This window comes from Nannobrachium achirus (genome assembly GCF_963921795.1).
Source record: "Nannobrachium achirus genome assembly, chromosome: 16".
Taxonomy (NCBI): Eukaryota; Metazoa; Chordata; class Actinopteri; order Myctophiformes; family Myctophidae; genus Nannobrachium; species Nannobrachium achirus.
Genome location: NC_137823.1, coordinates 58,199,429 through 58,222,006, shown reverse-complemented (window position 1 = coordinate 58,222,006; position 22,578 = coordinate 58,199,429). Strand labels below are relative to the sequence as shown.

The following is a 22,578-nucleotide window of genomic DNA, read 5'->3' as shown; positions in this document are numbered from 1 at the left end:
CCTAAGCCTCGGCTTTCCTGAGTGTATCATTTTAGTTGACCTTGTACCAGTGAACTGTACTGTCATGAAACTGTACCTTTTCCCTATGCAGACTTCTAATAAATACTGCAATCAATCAATCAATCAATCAATCAATAAATCAATCAATCAATCAATCAATCAATAAATCCAGGGTAACTCTCCATCCCCTCCTTCTGTCTGTCTGTCTGTCTGTCTGTCTGTCTGTCTGTCTGTCTGTCTGTCTCACCTTGGTGGCCATGAGGAACTTGTTCCAGTCGTCCTTGTTGGCCGCCTTCCCTGGGGTTTTGAAGTCCATTTTGTTCCTCAACACCGGGTAGCCTGGGGTGAACAGAGAGAGAACAAACAGATCCATGAATACCATGCTGAGAATCAGAGGCAGGAGAAACTAACACCAGCACTGCTTCATTCTTACCTCCCTGAAACAATAGTCTGGTGTTGAGAATGTGTGCAGGGGCGTCACAAGGGCGGGAGGGGTTAGTGGGACTGAGTTACTAGGGCCCATAGCTCAGGGGTAGAGAAACCGCTATTAGAGCACGAAGGGTTCCCGAAGGGTTCCCAGTTCGAATCCGGGCTCCCCCTGAGTTAATGTCGAAGGGTCCTTGGGCAAGACTCTGAACCTCTAGTTGCTCCCGGTGAGTAGGTTGGTGCCTTGCATGGTTAACTCCGCCACCGGTGTATGAATGTGTGCGTGAATGGGTGAATGTAATGCACAATCTCTGTAAAGCGCTTTGGATAAAAAGTGCTATATAAATGCACCATTTACCATTTACAAGGGTGGGAGGGGTTAGTGGGACCAGTGGTGAAAGTGAGCCGGAACGGCCGGAACCCCCGTTCCGTTAAAACATTTGGAGACGGAACGGAGTTCCGTTAAGAAAGGGAGAAGCCAGCTGTCAAAAATCCCATGTTAAAAATAACCTGCCACAAACGCACGTCCAGGAAGAAAACAATAGCCTATACTAAAGTCAGATTAACATACAGTAGGCTACACAAGTGTTACTAGTTAGACTATATTTTCTGATAAAGTGCTTCTAAATTATTCCCGTGGGTTTGTGTAGGTCAGTGTAATCGATTCGGTTTGTTTCAGTGTTTGACACGGAGCGGGTAGGTGGGACGTTCGTGAACGAATCGAGTCGTTTGAACGGCTCTTTGAAATGAACGATATAGGATTCGGTTCACAGTAGGGAGCCGTTCCTTCGAATGAGCCAGTCTTTTGAACGGCTCTTTGAAAGGAACGGATCCTAGAGATCCGGCTCACTTCAAAGAGCCATAAATCCCATCTCTAGGAGAGACTCGTCGTGTCTGTGGCACTGTGCCTGCCATGGTGCCTGCATGCGATGCAGCCTTAACCCTTAAGCTGCAGAATAGACCAAAATGATTCTATTCTGCATCTTTGGAAATACCCCAGTAAAGTATAGGCTATACTTAAAACCTGTACTTAAATACAGTACTTTAGTAAATGTAGACTACTTAGTTACTTTAGATAACTGGTTATAATAATATTAATAATAATATATTATATTATCTGGAATGTAGAGCTTTCAAACATGCATTACATGTGTGTGGGGGCCTGGGGTGACAACAAAAAAGAGAGCAGGATATGGTGACAGGATAGAATAATGTTGCTCTATCAGCATTTCTTTCTTTGTTGATGCTGCTACTGTATGTGTTTATGTGGATATACTAAACAAAATGTTGTTGTACAGTGACCATAAACATCTTATCTTATCTTAGGTGATTCTGCTAGCCCTACTGCTATACCCTTCTGTATGGAACAATGAACAATATGAAGAGTCTTATTATAGATAGGCCTATTTCCTTTAGGATTTCAATCATGTTTCATGTTACAGTTAGTGTAATGCCGTTGCCTTTCAGGTGTAGGACCTGTAGTGTTTTTATTGTGTGTATAACTATGCCAAAATGCAGTTATCTATGCATTTCAGGGGTTTTGGGGGGTTAGAGCCTCCCAATTTTTTCCGGCCGCGCAGCTTCGCCGCGCGGCCAATTTTGGGACAGTTCCGGCAAGAATTTCAAACCACTTTCACCACTGAGTGGGACTGAGTTACTAGGGCCCAAGGTGGAGGGGCCTTAATTACTTTAGCTATTGAAAAATAGCAGATCTACAAGCTCGCAGCGCGGCACTCGGTGCCGAGCTTGTAGATCTGCTATTTTTGAAGTTGTGAAAATGTGTGCAGCTAAAATTCCGCTTCTGGGGGGGGGGGTCCCTGGAACTAAATATTTTGAGTCTGTGGCCAAATACATATCATTTTGGGGGTTCTTCACATGAAGAAGTCTGAGCACCACTGACATAGAAACATAGGTTTTTTTGAAAAACCTTAGAATGATTTGAAATATTCAAAGACAAATGTTCAAGATTTTAAAAATAGCAGATCTACAAGCTGGCAGCGCAGCTCTCCCCCCCCCCCCCCCCCCCCCCCCCTATGAAGAACATTCATGGGGGCCCCGCAGTTTACAGTTTACAGTTTAGGCATTTAGCAGACGCTTTTAATCCAAAGCGACTTACAATAAGCAGATAATACATCACTATAATAAACAAGATAATATGTCAGAACATCAACAACAATATAACAAATGCATATGAATATCAATAAAAAAACAACAACACTATAATCAGTAAAGAAAAAAAGGATTCTAAAAAAACCTAAAAACAAATGCTAACTAGCTACTGTACATGTATGGTCATTGAGTGTTTCAGTAGTGCTATGGGTTTAGGTGGAGTCGGAAAAGGTGAGTCTTCAGTCCACGGCGAAAGCTAGCGAGTGAGTCCGTTGTTCTAAGTGGAACAGGGAGTTTTATTCCACAGCTTGGGGGCCAGGAGGGCAAACTGTCTCGGACGAGTGGATTTTTGTCCTGGGGCTTTTAGTGATGGTTCAAAAATCCACTCGTCCGAGAAACCGCAGTGAATCCTTGTACCCAGGGCCCAGAATTTGGTGCAACACCCCTGGCAGCCAGAGTTTTAACTAAAACTAAGATAAGAGAACATATTACTCCAGTCTTAGCATCGCTACACTGGCTCCCGGTTGTTTTTAGGATTGATTTTAAAATACTTTTACTTGTTTATAAAGCTCTAAATGGTCTGGCACCTTCGTACCTCTATGACTGCCTGCATAGATATGTTCCAACCCGCCCACTCAGGTCTTCTAGTGCAGACCTACTTGAGACGCCAACAATGACATATAAAAAATATGGTGAAGCAGCTTTCTGCTTCTACGGACCGACAGCCTGGAATAAACTCCCACTACACCTAAGACAGGCAGCCTCGGTGGATAGCTTTAAAGCACAGCTCAAGACCTATTTCTTTACTCTTGCTTTTAGCTGAATGTTTAAATCCCTGTGCTGCTAATTGACGTCCGCACTGTTCTGAAATTGTTATTTCTCTGCTTAATTGTAATAATTTTAATTATTTCTTTTTATTCTGTATTTTTTATTTTATTTTACTTTTTCTCTGTTAAGCACTTGTGCTTCATTTTCTGCTCTGTAAAGCGCTTTGAGCTGCATTTCATGTCATGAAAGGTGCTATACAAATAAAGTTGTATTATTATTATTATTATTATGAATGTGTGTGTGTGATGTACCAGTGATGACGCAGGGCAGAGAGCGGATGCCGCTGTTGACGGCGATCAGCGACGCCTCGTACGTGTCCCTCTCGTCGCGCGGCAGAACCTGCTCCACTCGCTGGTCCATGGAGACGGTCAGCACCCAGTCACGGATCTCCTCGCGCTGGCTTTCCTGTCACATGCACGCGCACGCACGCACACACACACACAGAGAGAATAGAAAATGGACCCAGGAAAACAGCTGCCATCACAAATCACAAACCTGTGCAAGTGCACAAATATACTGCGCATGTGTGCTGTGCATATAGTACATTCAAGAGTTAATTGAACACTCTGAATTTTACAGTGTATCGTTAGGCCTCAGCATAATTGTCATATCGTTTTCAGAAAATGAAAATCCATCCAATGACCCAGTGCTCTAAAATAAGGGGTCCTTGGCCTGGTAACTTCATATGCTATGAGGCCAACGGTCTGTTGGGAATAAATGGGTCAACAGAGGTAGGGGTCTTACGGTGACATGGAGCTTGGAGGGCACAGGGACCTCGAAGGGGATGTCAGTGTCCTGGAAGTCTGAGTGGTCCAGGGCGTCCAAGGTGCCCTCGTCAATACCCTGGAGAGAGAGAGACACAGGGACATGCAATGTTTAAGAGGCAGGGGCTGAAATGTCTAAAAGGGCCTTTTGGTGAAAATATTGAAAAAATAGCTGACCTCCAAGCTCAACGCATCGCGCTGCGACGCGTTGTGAACTTGGAGGTCAGCTATTTTCAGTACTTGATACCAAGAAATGTTTTGTGCCCCATGCCATCACCCTCCTAAACAAGAAGGGGGGCAGACAGGGGAATGAACTTTTAGAATTTTGGAATTGGACAATTTCCAGGTGGATTTGTTTTATTGCTGGTCTTGTGCTGTCGTCTGTTTGTGTCTGTGTTTTTACTGTGGTGTATTTCTTTTTAGTTGTTTTTAGTAGGCTGGCACTTTATGCACATTACAACAAATTTCTGTGTAAACAGACAATAAACTGACTTGAACTTGATACGACACTAAACTAAGCATAAAAAAGGCAATACTGGAGATGTGGCGTAACAGCATGGATTTCTACACAGAGAGGGCACTTCATTCAACATAAGATGCTGCATTCAAGTTCAGGTAGAGTTTGGACAAGGACATTCTTTTGAATGCTGCCTTCAGGTATGGCTTGGAAAGAGGGGGCATTTTGCATTTCTTTCACCATAGTAAAAACTGCATTCATGGTCTTTTAAAAGGGCAGGGGCTCAAGCCCCCTTTGATGTCTATGTTTGCACGTGCCTGCACACACACAAATAATAGGTATGATTCTGTTTAGAAAAAAAAAGAAAAAAAACGTGTGTCTGATACTGGAGACTCCCTTTCTGTCTGTGCAAAGAGGTGAGCTCTGATTGGCTAACTCACGTCTGCCAGATCCAGGAAGTGGTTGAGGAAGATGAACGCCATGTTCTCCCAGCCGATGGCCTGTGAGGAACGGAGAAGCAGAGAATGACACGTTTACACTGAGGACACCAACGTGCTGTCTTGGGCACTCCAGTGGTAGCAGAACAAAACACAGTGTGTGTGTGTGTGTGTGTGTTGTGTCAAGGATTAAAGGACAACTTTGTTTTTTCATAACAAGGGTTCATATTTTAGATTGTAATTAGAGAAAAGAAAAGATGAGTGTTAAAATGTTTTCATTTACTGCTTTCTATTGTTTTGGCGATTTTTGTATTTTGATTTCAGTAGATGGGCATGCAGCATGTTCAATGTAAAACATAGAAACAATTCAATAAAATCCTAATCAGTTTTGTTCACTATATCTCTGAAATGTTGAGTTTGATACTTGCTTCGGCTGAGAACTTTTCACTGTAAGCGCGACAGCGTGATGTTGCTATCAGTGTTCTTACCCTGCAGGCCATGATGCTATCAGTGTTCTTACCCTGCAGGCCATGCCAGCCTCGTAGAAGGCCTTATCGGCAGGAACCAGCTCTGTGTGGCGCAGCAGAGAGACTGACAGCTTGGTGGAGATGCTCACCTGCAAACACAGGAGTGAATCTGATGACGCTCAAAGAAAACCCCACCTGATTACATTGAGATAAGGGTACGTGGGTGGACGCAAGGATATGGTATAAAACATACAGTTCTTAACACATGAATGATTTCTGCAATCATGTGACACTACATAATAGATCAGGGGTCTTCTACGTTTTCAGGCCAGGGACCCCCAAACTGATGGGGAGATGGAGCAGGGAGGGACCCCCTACCTCGTAGGGTGGGGGTGGGACTAGGGATGGGTATCGTTAAGATTTTAGCGATTCCGATTCCGATTCCGGTTCTGCTTATCGATCCGGTTCCTTATCGATTCTCTTATCGATTCTCAGCCCCCTCGCCATGCAGGGGGCTGGTCAGAAATAGTGGCCAATGGTCTTTTCTACCTCCTCCACTCCTTATTCTCCTCCTGTCATTTTCTTCTTTTTCTAGTTTTTATTTATATTTTTCACCCAAAAAAGCTCAATCCAACGTCCCGTTTTTGCAGTGCTCAGAATGTGAAGGCACAACTTATTTTTTTTACAGTGTAGCCCTAATATGGATATAATATTGATGCCAGCTGATCATTCACTGAAAGGCCTAAAGTTAAAAATACATACTACTGTATATAGCCTATATTTGTAATTGCTGTGCCATTGCTGCTATGTCTGTGTCACTGTTAGAGCTGCATGATTATGGCAAAAACTTTATTTTAAAATTATGGCTACATATTGAGATAATTTATTTCAAATATTATTAAAAATATTATTATTGAATAAATATTGTTTTAAAACGATTGTCTTAAAAGCTAAAATAAATAAGGTTGCATTTGTTGTTTTCAAGGTGAGAAATTTACCTTATGTCACAGTAGTCTGACTCTAGTCTATTCCTTTCAAATATTTAAGGGCAAAATATTACCTCATGACACTGTTCCTGTTGTTTGGGTTGTAAAACCTCTGTAAGGGACTTAAAATGTTAAATAATACATTTCTGTTGCTTAATGTACTTTGTGAAACTATCGGAGGATACTATAACGACTTTTAACGGGCTTCACCTGGACATGCATTGATTAATCCAGCGTGCGGACAGACACACAACGACACCACGCAAAGTGAACTGACTTTTTTTTTTTTCAACAGAGAAACGGGAGGTGGTTTTCCTTTGAAACTGGCTAAAATAAAGGTACATTTAGGCTATAGGATGGCTTTTTCTGTACCTTGCAGCCTTGCAAGAGCTTTTGCAAAGCTGTTGCTTTCTGTTAAATGAAAGTGAAAGTAAACTCCTTCTGCATGGACCGTCTGGAGGCAGGAAAGCCTGGTGACACGATGCTTTTTTTTTTCTCTTCTTCTTTTTTGAGACGACATTGACAGACACAGGATTATGGAATATATCCGTACATTGCAAAGGTAACCAGCACCATCTGTATTATGTAGGCTGCCACTATAAAGTAGACTGCCTGCTACTTGTTATGTTTGCTTTAGTTAGTCACAGGACCAGAGCATCAGACAACATGTTGGCTGCTTCTAAACAAGGCAGCGCGTCGCGTGTGTGACGTGATGTCATCGCGCATATGCAGGAATCGATAGCAGAATCGTTAAGGACATTGGCTAACGATTCCATGGAACCGAACCACGGGCAACCGGTTCTCAACAAGAACCGGTTTTCGATACCCATCCCTAGGTGGGACTACAACATATATTGTGTATAAAATTGTGTTTCGTGTACTTAACATATGTTATTGTGCATTCAATACTATGCTATTAAAATAATAGATTAATATATTCATGCTTTTATTTTAAACATGCCTGTACAAGTGGCCGTACCATTGTATACCTTCTTAACCAATTTAGGCCTGACCAAAGTTTTCTGAAAAATAATATTATTCAAAAGTTAGCCTACAAAAACAAATGTGTTGCTACATACTGTACATGTACTGTAATACACTAAATAGTGTTCCCGGCCTGAATGGGTGAGAACCAATGTCAATACTATCAATCTATCACTAACAATCTTTCAGCCATCCATCCATCCATCTTCAACCGCTTATCCAGATTCGGGTCGCAGGGGTAAAAGTTCCAACTGAGACCTCCAGATTTCCTTATCCTTAGCAACTTCCTCCACTCCCTCAGGGAGTATACCGAGGCGTTCCCAAGCCAGTTTGGAGATATAATCCCTCCATCTGGTCTTTGGTCTGCCACAGGGTCTCCTCCCAGTGGGACCTGCATCGTGGACCTTCCTAAGAAGGCGCTCGGGGGGCATCCGTACTAGATGCCCGAACCACCTAAGCTGACTATTTTCCAAGTGTAAGAGCAGCGGTTCTACTCCAAGTCTCTCTCGGGTGACTGAACTTCTCACCCTATCTCTAATGGAGATACCAGCGACCAAGCACTAAGCAGTGTGTGTGTGTGTGTGTGTGTGTGTGTGTGTGTGTGTGTGTGTGTGTGTGTGTGTGTGTGTGTGTGTGTGTGTGTGTGTGCATGCATGTTGTTCTCATACCAACTGATCCACTCCCTTGGCAGCAGACCTCGCTGCACAGCAGTGAGCAACCAGCAGCATCTCCTCAAACTGCTCCTGGGCTGGAGAGCCTGCTTCTGAGGACTTGGAGAGGTTGTCACACTGGAGAACAAAACAAATAAACCCACATTCAAAATGTCCCTGAAATGTAAATCTTTCTCAAGCTTAGAACATTGAGGCTTGTGGCTGGTTTAGTTAACATTGAGGCTTGTGGCTGGATTAGTTAAAGTGTGTGTCTGGAAAAATGTGGGCATGGAAAGTAAAGGAGAAACAAATACATACGGTACATATTCTGTAGATTCTCACACCCAGTGACATTAACGTTACACAGAGAATTACAGTTTGTACACAGAAGAAATGCTATTATTTTTTTGCCACCTAATATTATTGATCTCTTCACATTAGAACAATGGGGTGAAGTTTCCCTTCAATTTAACTCAGGAAGGGTCAAAATAGAGCCCCGTGCTGTGGTAATATACCGGTATATATTTTTTACCAGAAGCAGCAGCACATCGCGGAGGTCGGCCCACATGCGGTACGACTCGGCAGCATCTGTCCCCAACAGGTTGAGCAAGTCCATGAACAGACGCTTGTATATGTTGAAGTTCTGATGAGAGAGACAAGTACACAGTAAAATAAATACCCATTTTACTGGATTCGGTTACATTTATATACTCTCTGATATACTGTATATTATAGTATGTATATCTATAGTATGAATAGTATGTACAGTATACTCTCTAGTGACTAGGCAGGAATAGGATATAGACAGAACGGCCAATTGCTGACAGATTATAGATACCGTATGTAAATATCTAGGTGGAGGGGCCTTAATTATTTTATACTTTAGCTATTGAAAAATAGCAGATATACAAGCTCGCAGCACGGCACCGAGTACCGCGCTGCAAGCTTGTAGATCTGCTATTTTTGAAAAGTCGTGAAAATATGTGCAAATGTCTGAATATATGTATTTTTTAAGCGAACATTTGTGACTCACATTTTGCTTCTGGGGGGTCCCTGGAACTAAATATTTTGAAATTGGGGTCCGTGGCCAAATACATATAATTTTGGGGGTCCTTCACATGAAAAGGTTTGAGCACCACTGACATAGAAACATAGGATTTTCAAAAAACCTTAGAAGGATTTGAAATATTCAAAGACTTGCACACATTTTCAAGATTCTTCAAAAATAGTAGATCTATGTGAGCTTGTATAGCTGCTATATTTCAATAGTTAAAGGGGGGGGGGGGGGGGCGCAGTGAATCCTTGTATCCAGAATTTGGTGTGACACCCCTGAAGAGACGACAGTGGAGAATGTTAAATGTGCGTGTCTGTGTGATTGTGTGTACGTGGGGGTTGGGTGGGGGTTGGGTGGGGGTTGGGTGTGATGGTGTGTACCTGGGTGTTGGGCGGTGCTCCGTGTCGTATGAACAGACCCAGAGCCTGCGATGGCTTCCCGTCCTTGATCAGCTCCGTGGCGTACAGCGCTACGTACTTGTGGAGGATCTTAAAGTCCTACAAACACAACAACGAGCGTACACACCAACATTATATTCAATTAAGATAAATGAATACTGAGCATTTGTCTTTGTATCAACACTGCAACCGGAGGGCCTGGCTGGTTGGTTATATAGTCCCCCCAGGAATCCGTGGAGAAAAAGTCTCGATTCCGCAGAGAACAATCCTGATTCTACGGAATTCTGCGGAGAACAATTCTTGATTCCGCGGAAAAAACAACCTAAAATGACCAGCTATTAAGCAAACTATGATTTAGTTCTAATAATCAAGTAAAGCCCTTCATGAAATAGCTACAATTAATTGTAATCATTAGAATAATCAAATATTCGAATAATCGTTGAGAATAGAAATAGAAACTATTCCCCCAGGCCCTGAGAAGCAAAGTCTTATGAGGTGGTCTCACCATGAAGGCTACAAATTGTTTTATAATAGGAGTAATAACTGATATAATGTCAGGTTTTACTGTTATTCCGCGGACGGCAGAATATCCGCAAATGGCTGAGAATTTTTCTCCGATCGCGGAATTGCAGATTCCTGGGGGGACTAGTTATACTGTTGCCTCTCAGGGTGTCATATAACAAAAATGTCTTCAAATATGTGTTAACCTCTGTTTCTCAATGGGTACTGGATGGGTACTGGAGACAGCCAGGGATCCTTGGGAGGGTTAAAGGGGGTCTCTGAGGAACCAAATGGACCCTAACAGGTCTGCTAACTCCAACACCGTACAAATAGATTAGTAAACTCTTAGTTTAATTGGGAAATCATATCAAACGGGGGCCCTTGAAATAAAAAAGCTAGAGAATCACTGACTTATGACCTCATTACTGTGTGACTTGCAGCGACGATTTTAGAATATGGACATTTTTTACAATTTAGCAAACAAGTTCTGTCTGAGCATCAGGAGAGATAAAAAGTATGATACAATTATTTTCAGAATGCATTCTATTGCTTATGAAACTGCCATTTAATTTCAATAGACGAGATAGTGACTAATGACTGCCAATTTGGTTCTAATGGTCTCGGGGGCATCCAATAATAATCATAATGAACTAATTATAATATTATCCCATTTAGAACGGGTACACATCATTGTGTATCATTATTTTATGCTTTAACTATTGAAAAATAGCAGATATACAAGCTCACAGCGCGGCACCGAGTGCCGCGCTGCGAGCTTGTAGATCTGCTATTTTTTTTAAATCGTGAAAATTATAATTTTGACCCGATTCTATAAGTGTCTTTTGAATCCTTCTAAGACTTTTTGAAAAACCTATGTTTCCATGTCAGCAATCTGGCCAGCCATCGTCAAAGAAAAGATCCTTTTCACTGAAATGGAGCTCAGTTAGTCTGTTCTTGAGAGACTACTATGTCAGTGGTTCTCAAACCTTTTCATGTGAAGGACCCCCAAAATGATATGTATTTGGCCACGGACCCGCATCTCAAAATATTTAGTTCCAGGGACCCCCCAGAAGCAAAATTTGAGTTGCAAACGTTCGCTTTGAAAATACATACATTTAAAGATTTGCACACATTTTCACGACTTTAAAAAAAATAGCAGATCTACAAGCTCGCAGCGCGGCCCTCGGTGCCGCGCTGTGAGCTTGTATATCTGCTATTTTTCACCGGTTAAAGCATTCAATAATTCTAGGCCTAAATGGGTTGTTAACTCATTGAGTGCCAGCGCCCTCTAGGGGCCAAAGAATGCCAGCGCATCTCTCATAGGCGAGCGCTTTAGCTTCCAGGACTTCAGCTTCCAGGACCTGACGTGCTCACGTTCATGCACGGCATGGAAATGTCCCGGATGAAGATGCTAACAGAATGGCTATTCCCATTTTGTCATCTAAAAGATCATTTTTGGGTGATTTCGCCGTGAATAAACCTCGCGCCGCTTCCCTAAAACACAAAAAAGAGATATAAGCCTTTAAAGATGCGGTCTTTCATTGGATTAGGCGGAGATTGGCGATTGCGTTCGCAAATTACGGCCGGCCGGGACGTTGTTAGCTTTCGGCTAGTAGCTACAAAAATCAAGCCAGGCTTCAGAAGGCCTCTTATCATTTTATTCATTTAATTAAATAAAGCCGAACTAGTTCGGGATCGGCACACTCGTGTACTCATCGGAAGCGGCGCCGAACATCGGGTGAACATTGGGGAGCTCAAAAATGTATTTTAAACCATTTTTAATGGAATATATCGTCGGACAGAGTAGAACGGCTAGCTGGCTAGCGGCTAGCGAGCCAGGACCACCCACGACTCTACAAGCAGCTCGGGGTAAGTGAATTAATAAAAAAAAGATTGTATTGGATTGAAATAAAGCCGAACTAGTTCGGGATCGGCACCAGATGAGTTAATGAAGCCGTTGTTTACCTGTTTCGAGGCGGTCTCCAGACATTTGTCCCACTGGCCTCTCTCTGCATACATGTCCAACGCTGCCATCACATCCACTCCCACAAGCTGGAACACAACACAACACAACGCACACACACACACACACACACACACACACACACACACACACACACACACACACACACACACACACACACACACACACACACACACACACACACAGTCGTTACATTTTGAAATAAAGCAATAGTGATTTACTAAAAGGGGGAATGTCAAGAAAGGCCTAATGTGACTGCTATGGAAACAGGTTGTATTCTGATACTTACAGAGTCTGCTTTGCCTTGGTTCTTCAGGTGCTCTTTGTATTTCTGGTCCACGTACTCCTCATACCTGACAGGAGTCAGACAGGGTGAGATGAAAGATGTTAATATTCACCCTCTGTTATTTCATGAGTACAGTATGTAATATATTGCACCCAATATGGTGAAGCTAAAAGCACTGATGGTTTGCTTTGACACTCTTTAAAACCACTTAAACCCTATGGGGCTGTTAAGTCTGACATCATTTTGTAGGCAGAGGAAAACTTTTGCCCCCCAAAAAAGCGAATCTTTTTACTATCAAACATATAATTTTCCAAATGTCTGTCTGTCTGTCTGAGTGTCTGTCTGTCTGAGTGAGTGTCTGTCACAGCGTTTCTCCTCAGTGGCTGGAGCAATTGATCTGAAATCGCATCACCATTAGCATATGAACACACCTAACATAACTGTGAAGCCCGTTTGTCACTTTCACAAATCATATGCTGTATATTAGCATTTGTGTGGTGTATCTATATCTATTCTGCATCTAGCTTGAGGCATATCTATTCTGCATCTAGCATGAGGCAACATGTTTAACCAGCTGTGTGTGTGTGTGTGTGTGTGTGTGTGTGTGTGTGTGTGTGTGTGTGTGTGTGTGTGTGTGTGTGTGTGTGTGTGCGGGCGGGCGGGCGGGCGGGGGGGGGGGTCTGTTGTCTGGCCCTGTTACAGATTTTGTCCAAAAATCATGCAGATCGGTACACAGTATCTCTGTAGCCATTAAACGAAACGGGTATTTCTTACATTGATGCTCCTACATATTATCATGCAAGCACCAGTTAAAGTTACTTTCCATCCCTCATATACTGTGTGCACAGTGCACATCCCATAACCCACACACTGCACATCATTTCAGAGCTCATATCTTTGAACGGGTAAGGACTAGTTTTTACTATTTACCAATTTTTCTTCTCTTTATTGTTGAAAGGAAAGTGGTAGAATTATACTTTAGTCGTTATTTTTGTCTCGGATCTGTTGAAATAGCGAGGGACAGATATTGACAATAAATCTGCTTGGAGGTCTGACTACAAAATTATGTCACGGCTTAAAAGCCCCATATACCATACATGGGCAACTGGCGGCTTGGGAGCCACATGCGGCCCCACCTTCACTTAATGCGGCCTGCAGGTTAATATCAGAATACTGATACATTTTTAATTTCAGCTATTACAATTCCAAACATGCAATGACCACTTTAATTACCTCAGTCTATATTAGTAGCTCAATGACTGGTACTAGTCTTTTGTTCATGTCTATATTAGTAGCTCAATGACTGGTACTAGTCTTTTGTTCATGTCTATATTAGTAGCTCAATGACTGGTACTAGTCTTTTGTTCATGTCCAATGTATTTGTATTTAAGTTCATCAAGTTAACATAAGAACATAAACGTGCATGCATTTGAATTTAAATAAAAATTATAGTTCTTAGGATTCCAATAAAAGAAATAGCTAAAAGTAATTCAGGCTTCCAATTAAAAAATGCAAAAATAGCAGATCTACAAAACGCATCGTATTCGCCAAAAACAGAGGATCAACTAGCTGACAGATCGACATTTTTTGTCAAATCTTTGCCCGGAAAAGGGCATGAAACGCAAACAAGATGTCTTGAAAACTGTTGGCTGGATTGCTGTGCACTTTGATACTCCTGGGAGGATAAGCCTTACTGATTGTGGTGACTCCATGGCCTTTCATCTAGTGCCCTAAAATGTCCACTCGTTTTGGGGGTTTTGGGTCATATTAACTTAATGGTACATTGTTTTATTTCACTTTAAAGCTATACTGTGTAAGTTGCTCAACTAGTGGTCAGTAGCTCTATAGCAAACCGTGGTCGCGTCCGTGTCTTTCGGCCGTTTTTCGCCGCGGACCGGGCCTCACACCCCCGCGTCTGCCTCCACCTCACCGAGATCTATCTTTAGAGGGGTCCCTGGTTCCTGTGCGTTCAGGCATTCCGGAAAAACGGACTCCTTCACCCGAGTATATGCATAGAGTATATGCTGTTGTTTTGTTGAGGCAAGCTACTTACTGAGAAGTCAGCAAGATGCGCTGTGATTGGCCGGCAGTGAATAACCCTCGCTGTGATTGGCCGGTAGTGTATGATGACGTAATTTTTCCGCAAAAACCGGACCCCGGCGAGGATCACAGAAAAAATATAAAGAGAAGGCTTCAGAAGCTGAAAATAACGGAGTGGGTGTTCTAAAACTTTAGCGATTTAACAGTTAGGACAATTTTAAGATTTGTTTTATAAAAAAAGTTACATGGTATAACTTTAAAGCATTTGTTGCAAAACACACACACACACACACACACACACACACACACGCACGCACGCACACAAATAAACATTTCATATTTTCCAGCTTTTTCCACCTTTATCACTTTTAGCCCCACTAGTGAGCAGGACACAGGGACAGGTCACTTTTAGCCCCACTAGTGAGCAGGACACAGGGACAGGTCACTTTTAGCCCCACTAGTGAGCAGGACGATGTTCGTCAGAATCAAACCCACTCTGATCCAATTGGGTGGAAGAAGCCCCTCTAGAGGTCACTAGAGGGGCTTTAAGTCACTAGTGTGTGTGTGTGTGTGTGTGTGTGTGTGTGTGTGTGTGTGTGCGTGCGTGCGTGCGTGCGTGCGTGCGTGCGTGCGTGCGTGCGTGCGTGCGTGCGTGCGTGTGTGCGCGTGCGTGCAACCTTGGGTCCAGCTCCTTGGCCACTCTCTTGGCTTTATTCCATTCCTCTCCCTGGATGAAAACATCGATGGCCTCCTTAATGAGATCCAGGTTCAGGTACAGCTCAGCAGCCTTCCATAGAGACACGCACACACACACGCACACGCGCACGCACGCACACGCACACACACACACACACGCCAAGACAACAAAAGACATGAGGTGAAAAGAGGGGGGTCAAACCCACACACTGAAATGAACAGGAAAAAGAGATGCTTTCTGCTAAAGGGTGGTCGATATGGTGATAAATATCGTTGAGACGATACAATGTCTCCACAATATGCCTTTTCAGAGGTATCCTATATATCGTGATACAATAGAGGGAGCCTTATAAAAAAAATCCTGTTTAATCGTTAATGCAGAGATTCATGGCAGAATTCAATTTAAACCTGCATTTTGGTCTAAATCAGTAGTTCTCAAACTTTAAAATGTCCAGGTCTCCACCTAACTCTGACAGTATACAAATGAAACCAAATGGACCCGTAATTTGGTTTCATTTGTATACTGTCAGAGTTACACATACTTGTAAAGTTCAATTTAGACCTCCCAAAAGGAACCCAGAGAGTCTTGTTTTTGTCAAGTAACTTGGAAAAAAACATAAAAACCAACGTGAAAAAGAATCGTGATAAAATTGTGCATCGTGATACATTTTACAGCAGAAAATGTTGTATTTTTCCATATTGGATATTTTGTCCAGGATTTGCTGACTGTACATTATTTACAGCACCTTGTAATATGGGTGTCCTTGTACTGTATCTCTTATGTGGACATAAACAATTGATTGAAATGTGTGTGCACGTGCGTGCATGTGTGTGTGTGTGTGTGTGTGTGTGTGTGTGTGTGTGTGTGTGTGTGTGTGTGTGTGTGTGTGTGTGTGTGTGTGTGTGTGTGTGTGTGTATGCTTACAGCGCTGTACTTTCGGAGTTGTGTGAGGCGCGGTCCCACCGTTTGGACCACCTCGACCGCACGATCCCCACTGAGGAACTTGATGGCAAGTTCTGCTGCCTGGAAAACACACACACCTTTATATTCTATACTTGTGCAGACAAGTATAGATCCATCATTCTACCACTTTTTGTGGTCACATGTTCAGATACTGGATTCTGATTGGCTTAAAACAGTGGTAAATCAGTCAACAACCTTGAGTTGGCTCATGGACCCCGCCCACTGTTGTGTTGCAGTATAACCTTGCAAGTTACAACAGTGTTTTCTTTCATTTACCGTAAATCCCCAATTAATCGCCCGGTGGCAAACTGCCGCCGGGTCCCATATATCCGCCCGGGGTCTGACCCCATTTTGCGCAATAAACGCCTGTTTCAAATAAGCGCACGGTTCGTATAAGCGCCTGGGCCGCTATTTGCAATTAATATTATCCTTATTATGTTTTATGTAAGAGCCCGGGCTATTATTTGTTTGGTTGTTTGGTATTATTTGCTATTTATTCAACTTAACTGGTCATTTATGTTGCATGGCAGTGGTGCGCTGAAAACAGCAAATCTACAAGCTCACAGCAGTGCTGTGACAGCACGTTGCAACGCACCGCACTCACTGTGCGTCGCTACGGGTCATATGTTGCATGACGGTAGTGCGCTGAAAACAGCAAATCTACAAGCTCACAGCCCTGTGGACAGACACTTCTAAGCCAAATGTATATGGTGCCCAGCCCAGCCCAGTGCTGCGCTACCATGACGCGCAGGACGCACTGTCTGTGCGTCGGGGAACAGATTGCCAAAGGACACCAAAAAAAGAGAGAGGAAAAAAGGAGTCTGCTGCTCTCTGCGCACTGACCACCATTCATTACTGTCTAAAACGTTGCTACAATGCAAAGTTTGCGTTTGCGTACTGTTGCTGCCTCTTGTTATTCAGTCCACATTTTGAAGAAGTAATCCATTATTTTGAGGTTCAAGGGGAATGCAGAAGGCTTAATCATAATGCAATACCAAAATGGTTTAATGTCAGGATAGTGGAGCTGTTCAGTGGTCATGTCAGCGAGTCCAGTCAGAACAGCACCAGCTGCAGGACTTCTGCGCTAATTGGGTCGTTGACTGACTTCTAGATCCGTCTTTGCTGGCATGCGGTAATTGATTCTTTTGGAGAAAGTTTCCCATAGTATAGTAGACGTATATATATTTTTTAAAAAGGCTTTCATACACTCTTGATATTTTCTAAATGAGGTTTGGTCTAATAGATCGAAATGTGCTATTTTCTGGGTGTTGGTAACAATTAAAATAATACAAATAATCATAATTATAACATTTATTATAACATTTTGATTATTAATACTATTATATAGTTTGAGAAAGAAAAATGTACCAAATAATGGCCCAGTGCTGGCCAGTGCCAAAATAAATAAAAGCCTGTTACCAATAGCCGCCTGGTCCCTTTTAAGCGCCCGGGGTCCGACCCCATTTTGCGAAATAAACGCCCGGGCTACTAATTGGTGATTTACGGTATATGGTAGAAGTGGTAGAAAAGCAATTTACCATTCGAGGGTCGTGGGTTGTTGGCTGATTTACCACTGTTTCACGGTTGTTTGGCTCTCGGCTTCAGCTCGTGCCACAACCCTGAACAGTGGTAAATCAGCCAACAACCCACTCCCTCTCATGGTAAATGGCTTACATCTATTTCATAATGTGCATTTTTACCTTCTTTTTTTGGGGCGTTATAAACCCTAACCTTAAAAGGCCAGTTCACCTCTGGGACAACCTGATCTTATTTTATTGTTGTTTGGGACACGATCAACACAATCCTGAGTTATTTTTTGTGTTCAATCTGTTTTTTGAGATATTTTAGTATTTCAGCATGTACTAGTGTACTCTTGTATCTAGGGCTGTCACAATCACTACATAATCGTCTAATCGCAATTATTTGAGGTAATCGTAATTATTTTGCATAATCGTCATTATCGTTTCCATGTTGAGAAATGTTAATATAGTTTCAAACACTTTCAAAAAGTAGTGGAAATAGCAGATCTACAAGCTCACAACGCGTCACGGTGCGACACGTTGTGAGCTTGTAGATCAGCTTTTTCCACTATAAACATTCTTTTTTAAGTATAAAGTTGTCAAATGTGCCAGTAGTTTCTTTGCATATTTAGGTTATGTGTCGTATCTACCATGTGCAACTTCAAAGCCTAAAAGCCAAAACGGAAATGTAATTGTCAACGACAACGACAATAAACTTTTGGCTATTCAAATGTATTTTTTTTAGACGTTGCTGCAAGCTATTATTTGTCAAAATTATTGACACAGCCCATATAGAACCACACACAGCAATTATTTCATCCAACTTAACATTGAGGTGCCCACTATATTTAGGTGCCCAGTGCCCAGTCTTCCTCACCCTTATTGTGAAGGTAGACGTTTCTAACCATCGGCGTTGGTTAAAATAGCTGATCTACAAGCTCACGTTGTCTCGTCACGTGGATGCGATGCCTTGTGAGCTTGCAGATCAGCTATTTTGGCACGCAACACACGTCACACGACCAAGTAGTCAGGCTTTACTTGGGTGGGAGACAACGTAACGAGGAGGAGACTCAGCACCGCTCAGGCGCTCACATATCAACGTCCCGTCCGCGAGGTCTGCAAGCCTGCAGCTGGGATGTGAATGCAAAGAAAGACGAGAGGACAGGCGACCGCGGACCGCCGCACGAACAGGCTGAACGGGCCGACGAGCGCCGTTCACGCACGTCAGAATGAACGCGTTCGACAGTAACGTTCATCAAGCGGAAACAAAAAGCGTTCAGTTCACGTTCGCCGAAAATATGAACGTGTTCATGAACGATCGTTCGTTCATGAACCGCCGGTGTGGGTTAGTTCATTGAAAATAATGGTGGCCGCTGTTTTGACGCATGCCTTCTAGTCTAGTAAATCTAGGGAAAAAATACACTCAGGTTGGACAAAATTTTATTATTTAGTTTTTCAACTGATTCTGACAGGAAATTAGGTCTACTAGCCAGGATAAAAACATCTACCATGATCTGCTCACTGCAAATACCCACAGTGGCCAAATCAAGTTGGGCTCCCATCGACTTTCTATACAGGAGGAAAATACCCAGAAAAAAAATCTGCTTTAAGTAGGATGTGAGGGGTCTAACTAGGGGTTTGACATGATGCTGAATCCATTGCAAGCATTTGTTTTGCACAAAAAACATTCCTTGGGCTAACAATGGCCCCAGAAAATGATGGTTTAGTGATGAAAAGTGATGAGTCATCACTTTTCCACAGTTTTGTGGGCGTTTTATGGGGCCAATGAATGTTTTTGTGCAAAACAAATGCTTGCAATGGATTCAGCATCATGACAAACCCCTAGTTAGACCCCTCACGTCCTACTTAAAGCAAGGGAGCCCAACTTGATTTGGCCACTGTGGGTATTTGCAGTGAGCAGATTATGGTAGATTGTTTTTATCCTGGCTAGTAGACCTAATTTCCTGTCAGAATCAGTTGAAAAACGAAATAATAAATTTGTGTCCAACCTCAGCCTTATTTTTACTGGACTATTCCGCAGCCGGTTTGCATTCATGCCCCTTTAGTAAGAAGTGCTCTGGACATGATCTTCAAAGCGCTCCTCCACTGGACGTCCTGGTAAGAACAGGGTGTTTACCTTCATCCAGCATTTCTCCATCAGGGCGGCGTTGGGTCCATCCTTCACCTTGAGGTAACACTCCACCGCTCGAGAGTGTTCTCCCGACTTCTCCCACTCTCTGGCCTGATCCACCAAGCCCTCCACACTTCTACACACACACACACACACACACACACACGCACGCACACACACACGCACACACACACAAAGACACACACAGTACAGTGAACTCCTTTCAACTGTGGCCTGAACTGAAAACTAAGCAGGAATAATTTACACTTTTCTCTGTTTCTCCCCCCCCTCCCCCCCTCCCCCGTTTCTCAAACCAAGCCTTTGATGTTTTTCCCCACAAGTCATTAGAGAGAGAGGGGGGGTGTTGGGGGGTACACACGCTGCGAGCTCACTGGCTAACGAGCCACAGCTCGTTAAGACTTTTAATATGGGATGGGGGGAGGGGGGAGGGGGGGAACGAGGATGCCATGTTTTAATAAACCATCAAACCGGTTCTCTGTGCATTGATTAGGCCTGTGAGCATGAGTTGGTAGACCTACGGGGTGCTCAGTGTGTGTGTGCGTGCGTGCGTGTGTGTGTGTGTGTGTGTGGTTATATTCTGACATATGCTATAGAGCTAATAGATGTCAATTCCATAAACGTTTTAGACTGTGCTTAGAAACTAGGGGTGTAACGATATAGTAACAGAATCCAAAAATCGTTTTTAATTTGCAATTATCTACTGTATCGATATGCAAAAGCTCTGTATATCGTATCGTATCGTTTTACAATGCAATTAATGGATTGTATGGAAACCTTTTCATTCCATAAAGCTACTCTATCTCTCGATAAATGTGTGTAATCTCTGTGTTCATGTCAAGGTGTGGGTTTGTCCATGTGTGTTGAAATATAATGTCCATGTATTTGCTAGGTAATCACAGCGTTTACTTATTTACAGTATATCCAGACCATAATAATATTTTTTTCACCTAAAAAACTGCTCTATTGGCACGTTTCACACAGATTCAATGTCTTTGCTAAATAGTTACTATATCGAATTGAATCGAATCGTATCGTATTGCCATGAATGAACCAATATCGTCCATGTATCGCAGGGTTCCCCAATTAGTTTTCCCCAAGGGCCGAATTATGTCTAGGGTACCAAGCCGAGGGCCACAACATTGCAGGGGACAACAGTGGCGTTCCTGCTACTCCAGCGACAGTTCAGATATCGTTGTTGTCGGGTGAAAATCTTGTATGTCCAAAACCGTTCGTTTTGCATTTACGGTATCATTTCAAAAATGATTTAAACTAGTGAAAACAGCCGATCTACAAGCACACAACGCCTCGCTCCGCGAGGCGTTGTGTGCTTGTAGATCTGCTGTTTTCACTACTTTTGTGCGACGGCCTTGTATGAAGAAGCAGGGCTTTACTTTGCGAAAGAACGTACACATTTGGAGATATGGGATTTCCACCCGACAACGACGATATACTAGTGTTGTTGCTGCTCTTGTACCACCATTATTACTGGGGTTGGTGGGGGCCAGACAGTAGCCCCTGCGGGCCGCAAATGGCCCGCGGGCCGCCTATTGGGGAACCCTGACGTACAGTATCGTATCGTGATGCGTAATGAATCGGTGTTCAAATGTATGGTTACACCCCTGTTAGAAAGCGTTATTCCAGATTGAGACGTTCTCTCCTCCTCTCCTCACCGTGAGCCCCTCTTGGTGGCCTCCTTCTCGTACTCCTCCTGTAGGAGTGACAGGCGGTTGGGGAGGTACTCCTTGCAGATACGCATGGCGTCGCTCCACATCTCCACGTCCTTACAGGGAAACACAACATCATTTAACCCAGTTAGACCAGCAGGTACGGCATTATCGCGTGTTATTATTTTATGCTTTAACTATTGAAAAATAGTCGTTCTGCCATTAAAAAAGAAAAAAAAATATGTTTCTGTCAGTGGTACTCAGATTTTTCATGTGAAGGACCGCCAAAATGATATGTATTTGGCCACGGACCCCCATCTCAAAATATCTAGTTCCAGGGACCCCCCAGAAGCAAAATTTGAGTTACAAACATTCGCCTTAAAAATACATATATTCAAAGATTTGCACACATTGTCACGACTTTTTTCAAAAATAGCAGATCTACAAGCTCGCAGGGCGGCACTCGGTGCCGCGCTGTGAGCTGTGAGCTGTGAGCTTGTATATCTGCTATTTTTCAACAGTTAAAGCAATCAATAATTCTAGGCCTAAATGCATTAATTACAGACAGACAGACAAATCAACAAACGGCAATAACAACCGGCAGCGGTCTGCCGCTGTGAAGAGCGCCGACCAAAGTTTCTGCTCTGAATTATGAAATGAGAAATATGAGAGAATTAATGCTGCTGTGCTCCTCCGTGTCCGAGCTGCAATTAAGGGCTAGACACACCCGCGCACCCGCGCACCCACACACACACACACACACACACACACACACGCACACACGCACACACGCACACACGCACACACACACACACACACACACACACACACACACACACACACACACACACACACGCACCCACGCAAGTGCATACTGTTATACATCACACGCATAAACACTACGCATACAGAAAGACAGATGCATCCAAAGCAGATTGAGCTAAGACAATACAATATGAAGCCCAGTAATCAAAAGCTTAAGCTGTACAACGAGACACACAAAGGTCGATCGACAAGGACTACCTTCCTAACCTAGGATGACGGAACTATAGTTGTACTGACTCTGACCTCTAAGGACCTTCCAGGGAAGGTGCTCATGTGCGTCTGGCTGTGACACCCTTTCTAGTTTATTTTCCTTTTGAGTTGTTTTTTTCGCACTGATTTTATGACACTGCACTATTAGGTTGTGTTAGTAGTTTTTGAGTATTTTG

At 43.1% G+C, this 22,578-nt stretch overlaps 1 protein-coding gene across 1 annotated transcript in view; it reads right to left on the bottom strand.

The window, feature by feature from the left end:
- LOC308300550 (intraflagellar transport protein 172 homolog) overlaps positions 1–22,578 on the bottom strand; it is a gene marked incomplete at both ends in the record, with an annotated part of 112,140 nt that overhangs the window by 9,005 nt on the left and 80,557 nt on the right. Inside the window, 14 exons of the mRNA XM_080744410.1 lie at positions 248–339; positions 3,615–3,768; positions 4,108–4,206; positions 5,025–5,084; positions 5,542–5,637; positions 8,127–8,246; positions 8,641–8,751; positions 9,543–9,659; positions 12,027–12,113; positions 12,335–12,398; positions 15,049–15,158; positions 15,993–16,091; positions 19,689–19,818; positions 21,374–21,483. Of these exons, the coding sequence (XP_080600536.1) occupies positions 248–339; positions 3,615–3,768; positions 4,108–4,206; positions 5,025–5,084; positions 5,542–5,637; positions 8,127–8,246; positions 8,641–8,751; positions 9,543–9,659; positions 12,027–12,113; positions 12,335–12,398; positions 15,049–15,158; positions 15,993–16,091; positions 19,689–19,818; positions 21,374–21,483 (1,449 nt within the window). The remainder of the gene's footprint in view (positions 1–247; positions 340–3,614; positions 3,769–4,107; positions 4,207–5,024; positions 5,085–5,541; positions 5,638–8,126; positions 8,247–8,640; positions 8,752–9,542; positions 9,660–12,026; positions 12,114–12,334; positions 12,399–15,048; positions 15,159–15,992; positions 16,092–19,688; positions 19,819–21,373; positions 21,484–22,578) is intronic.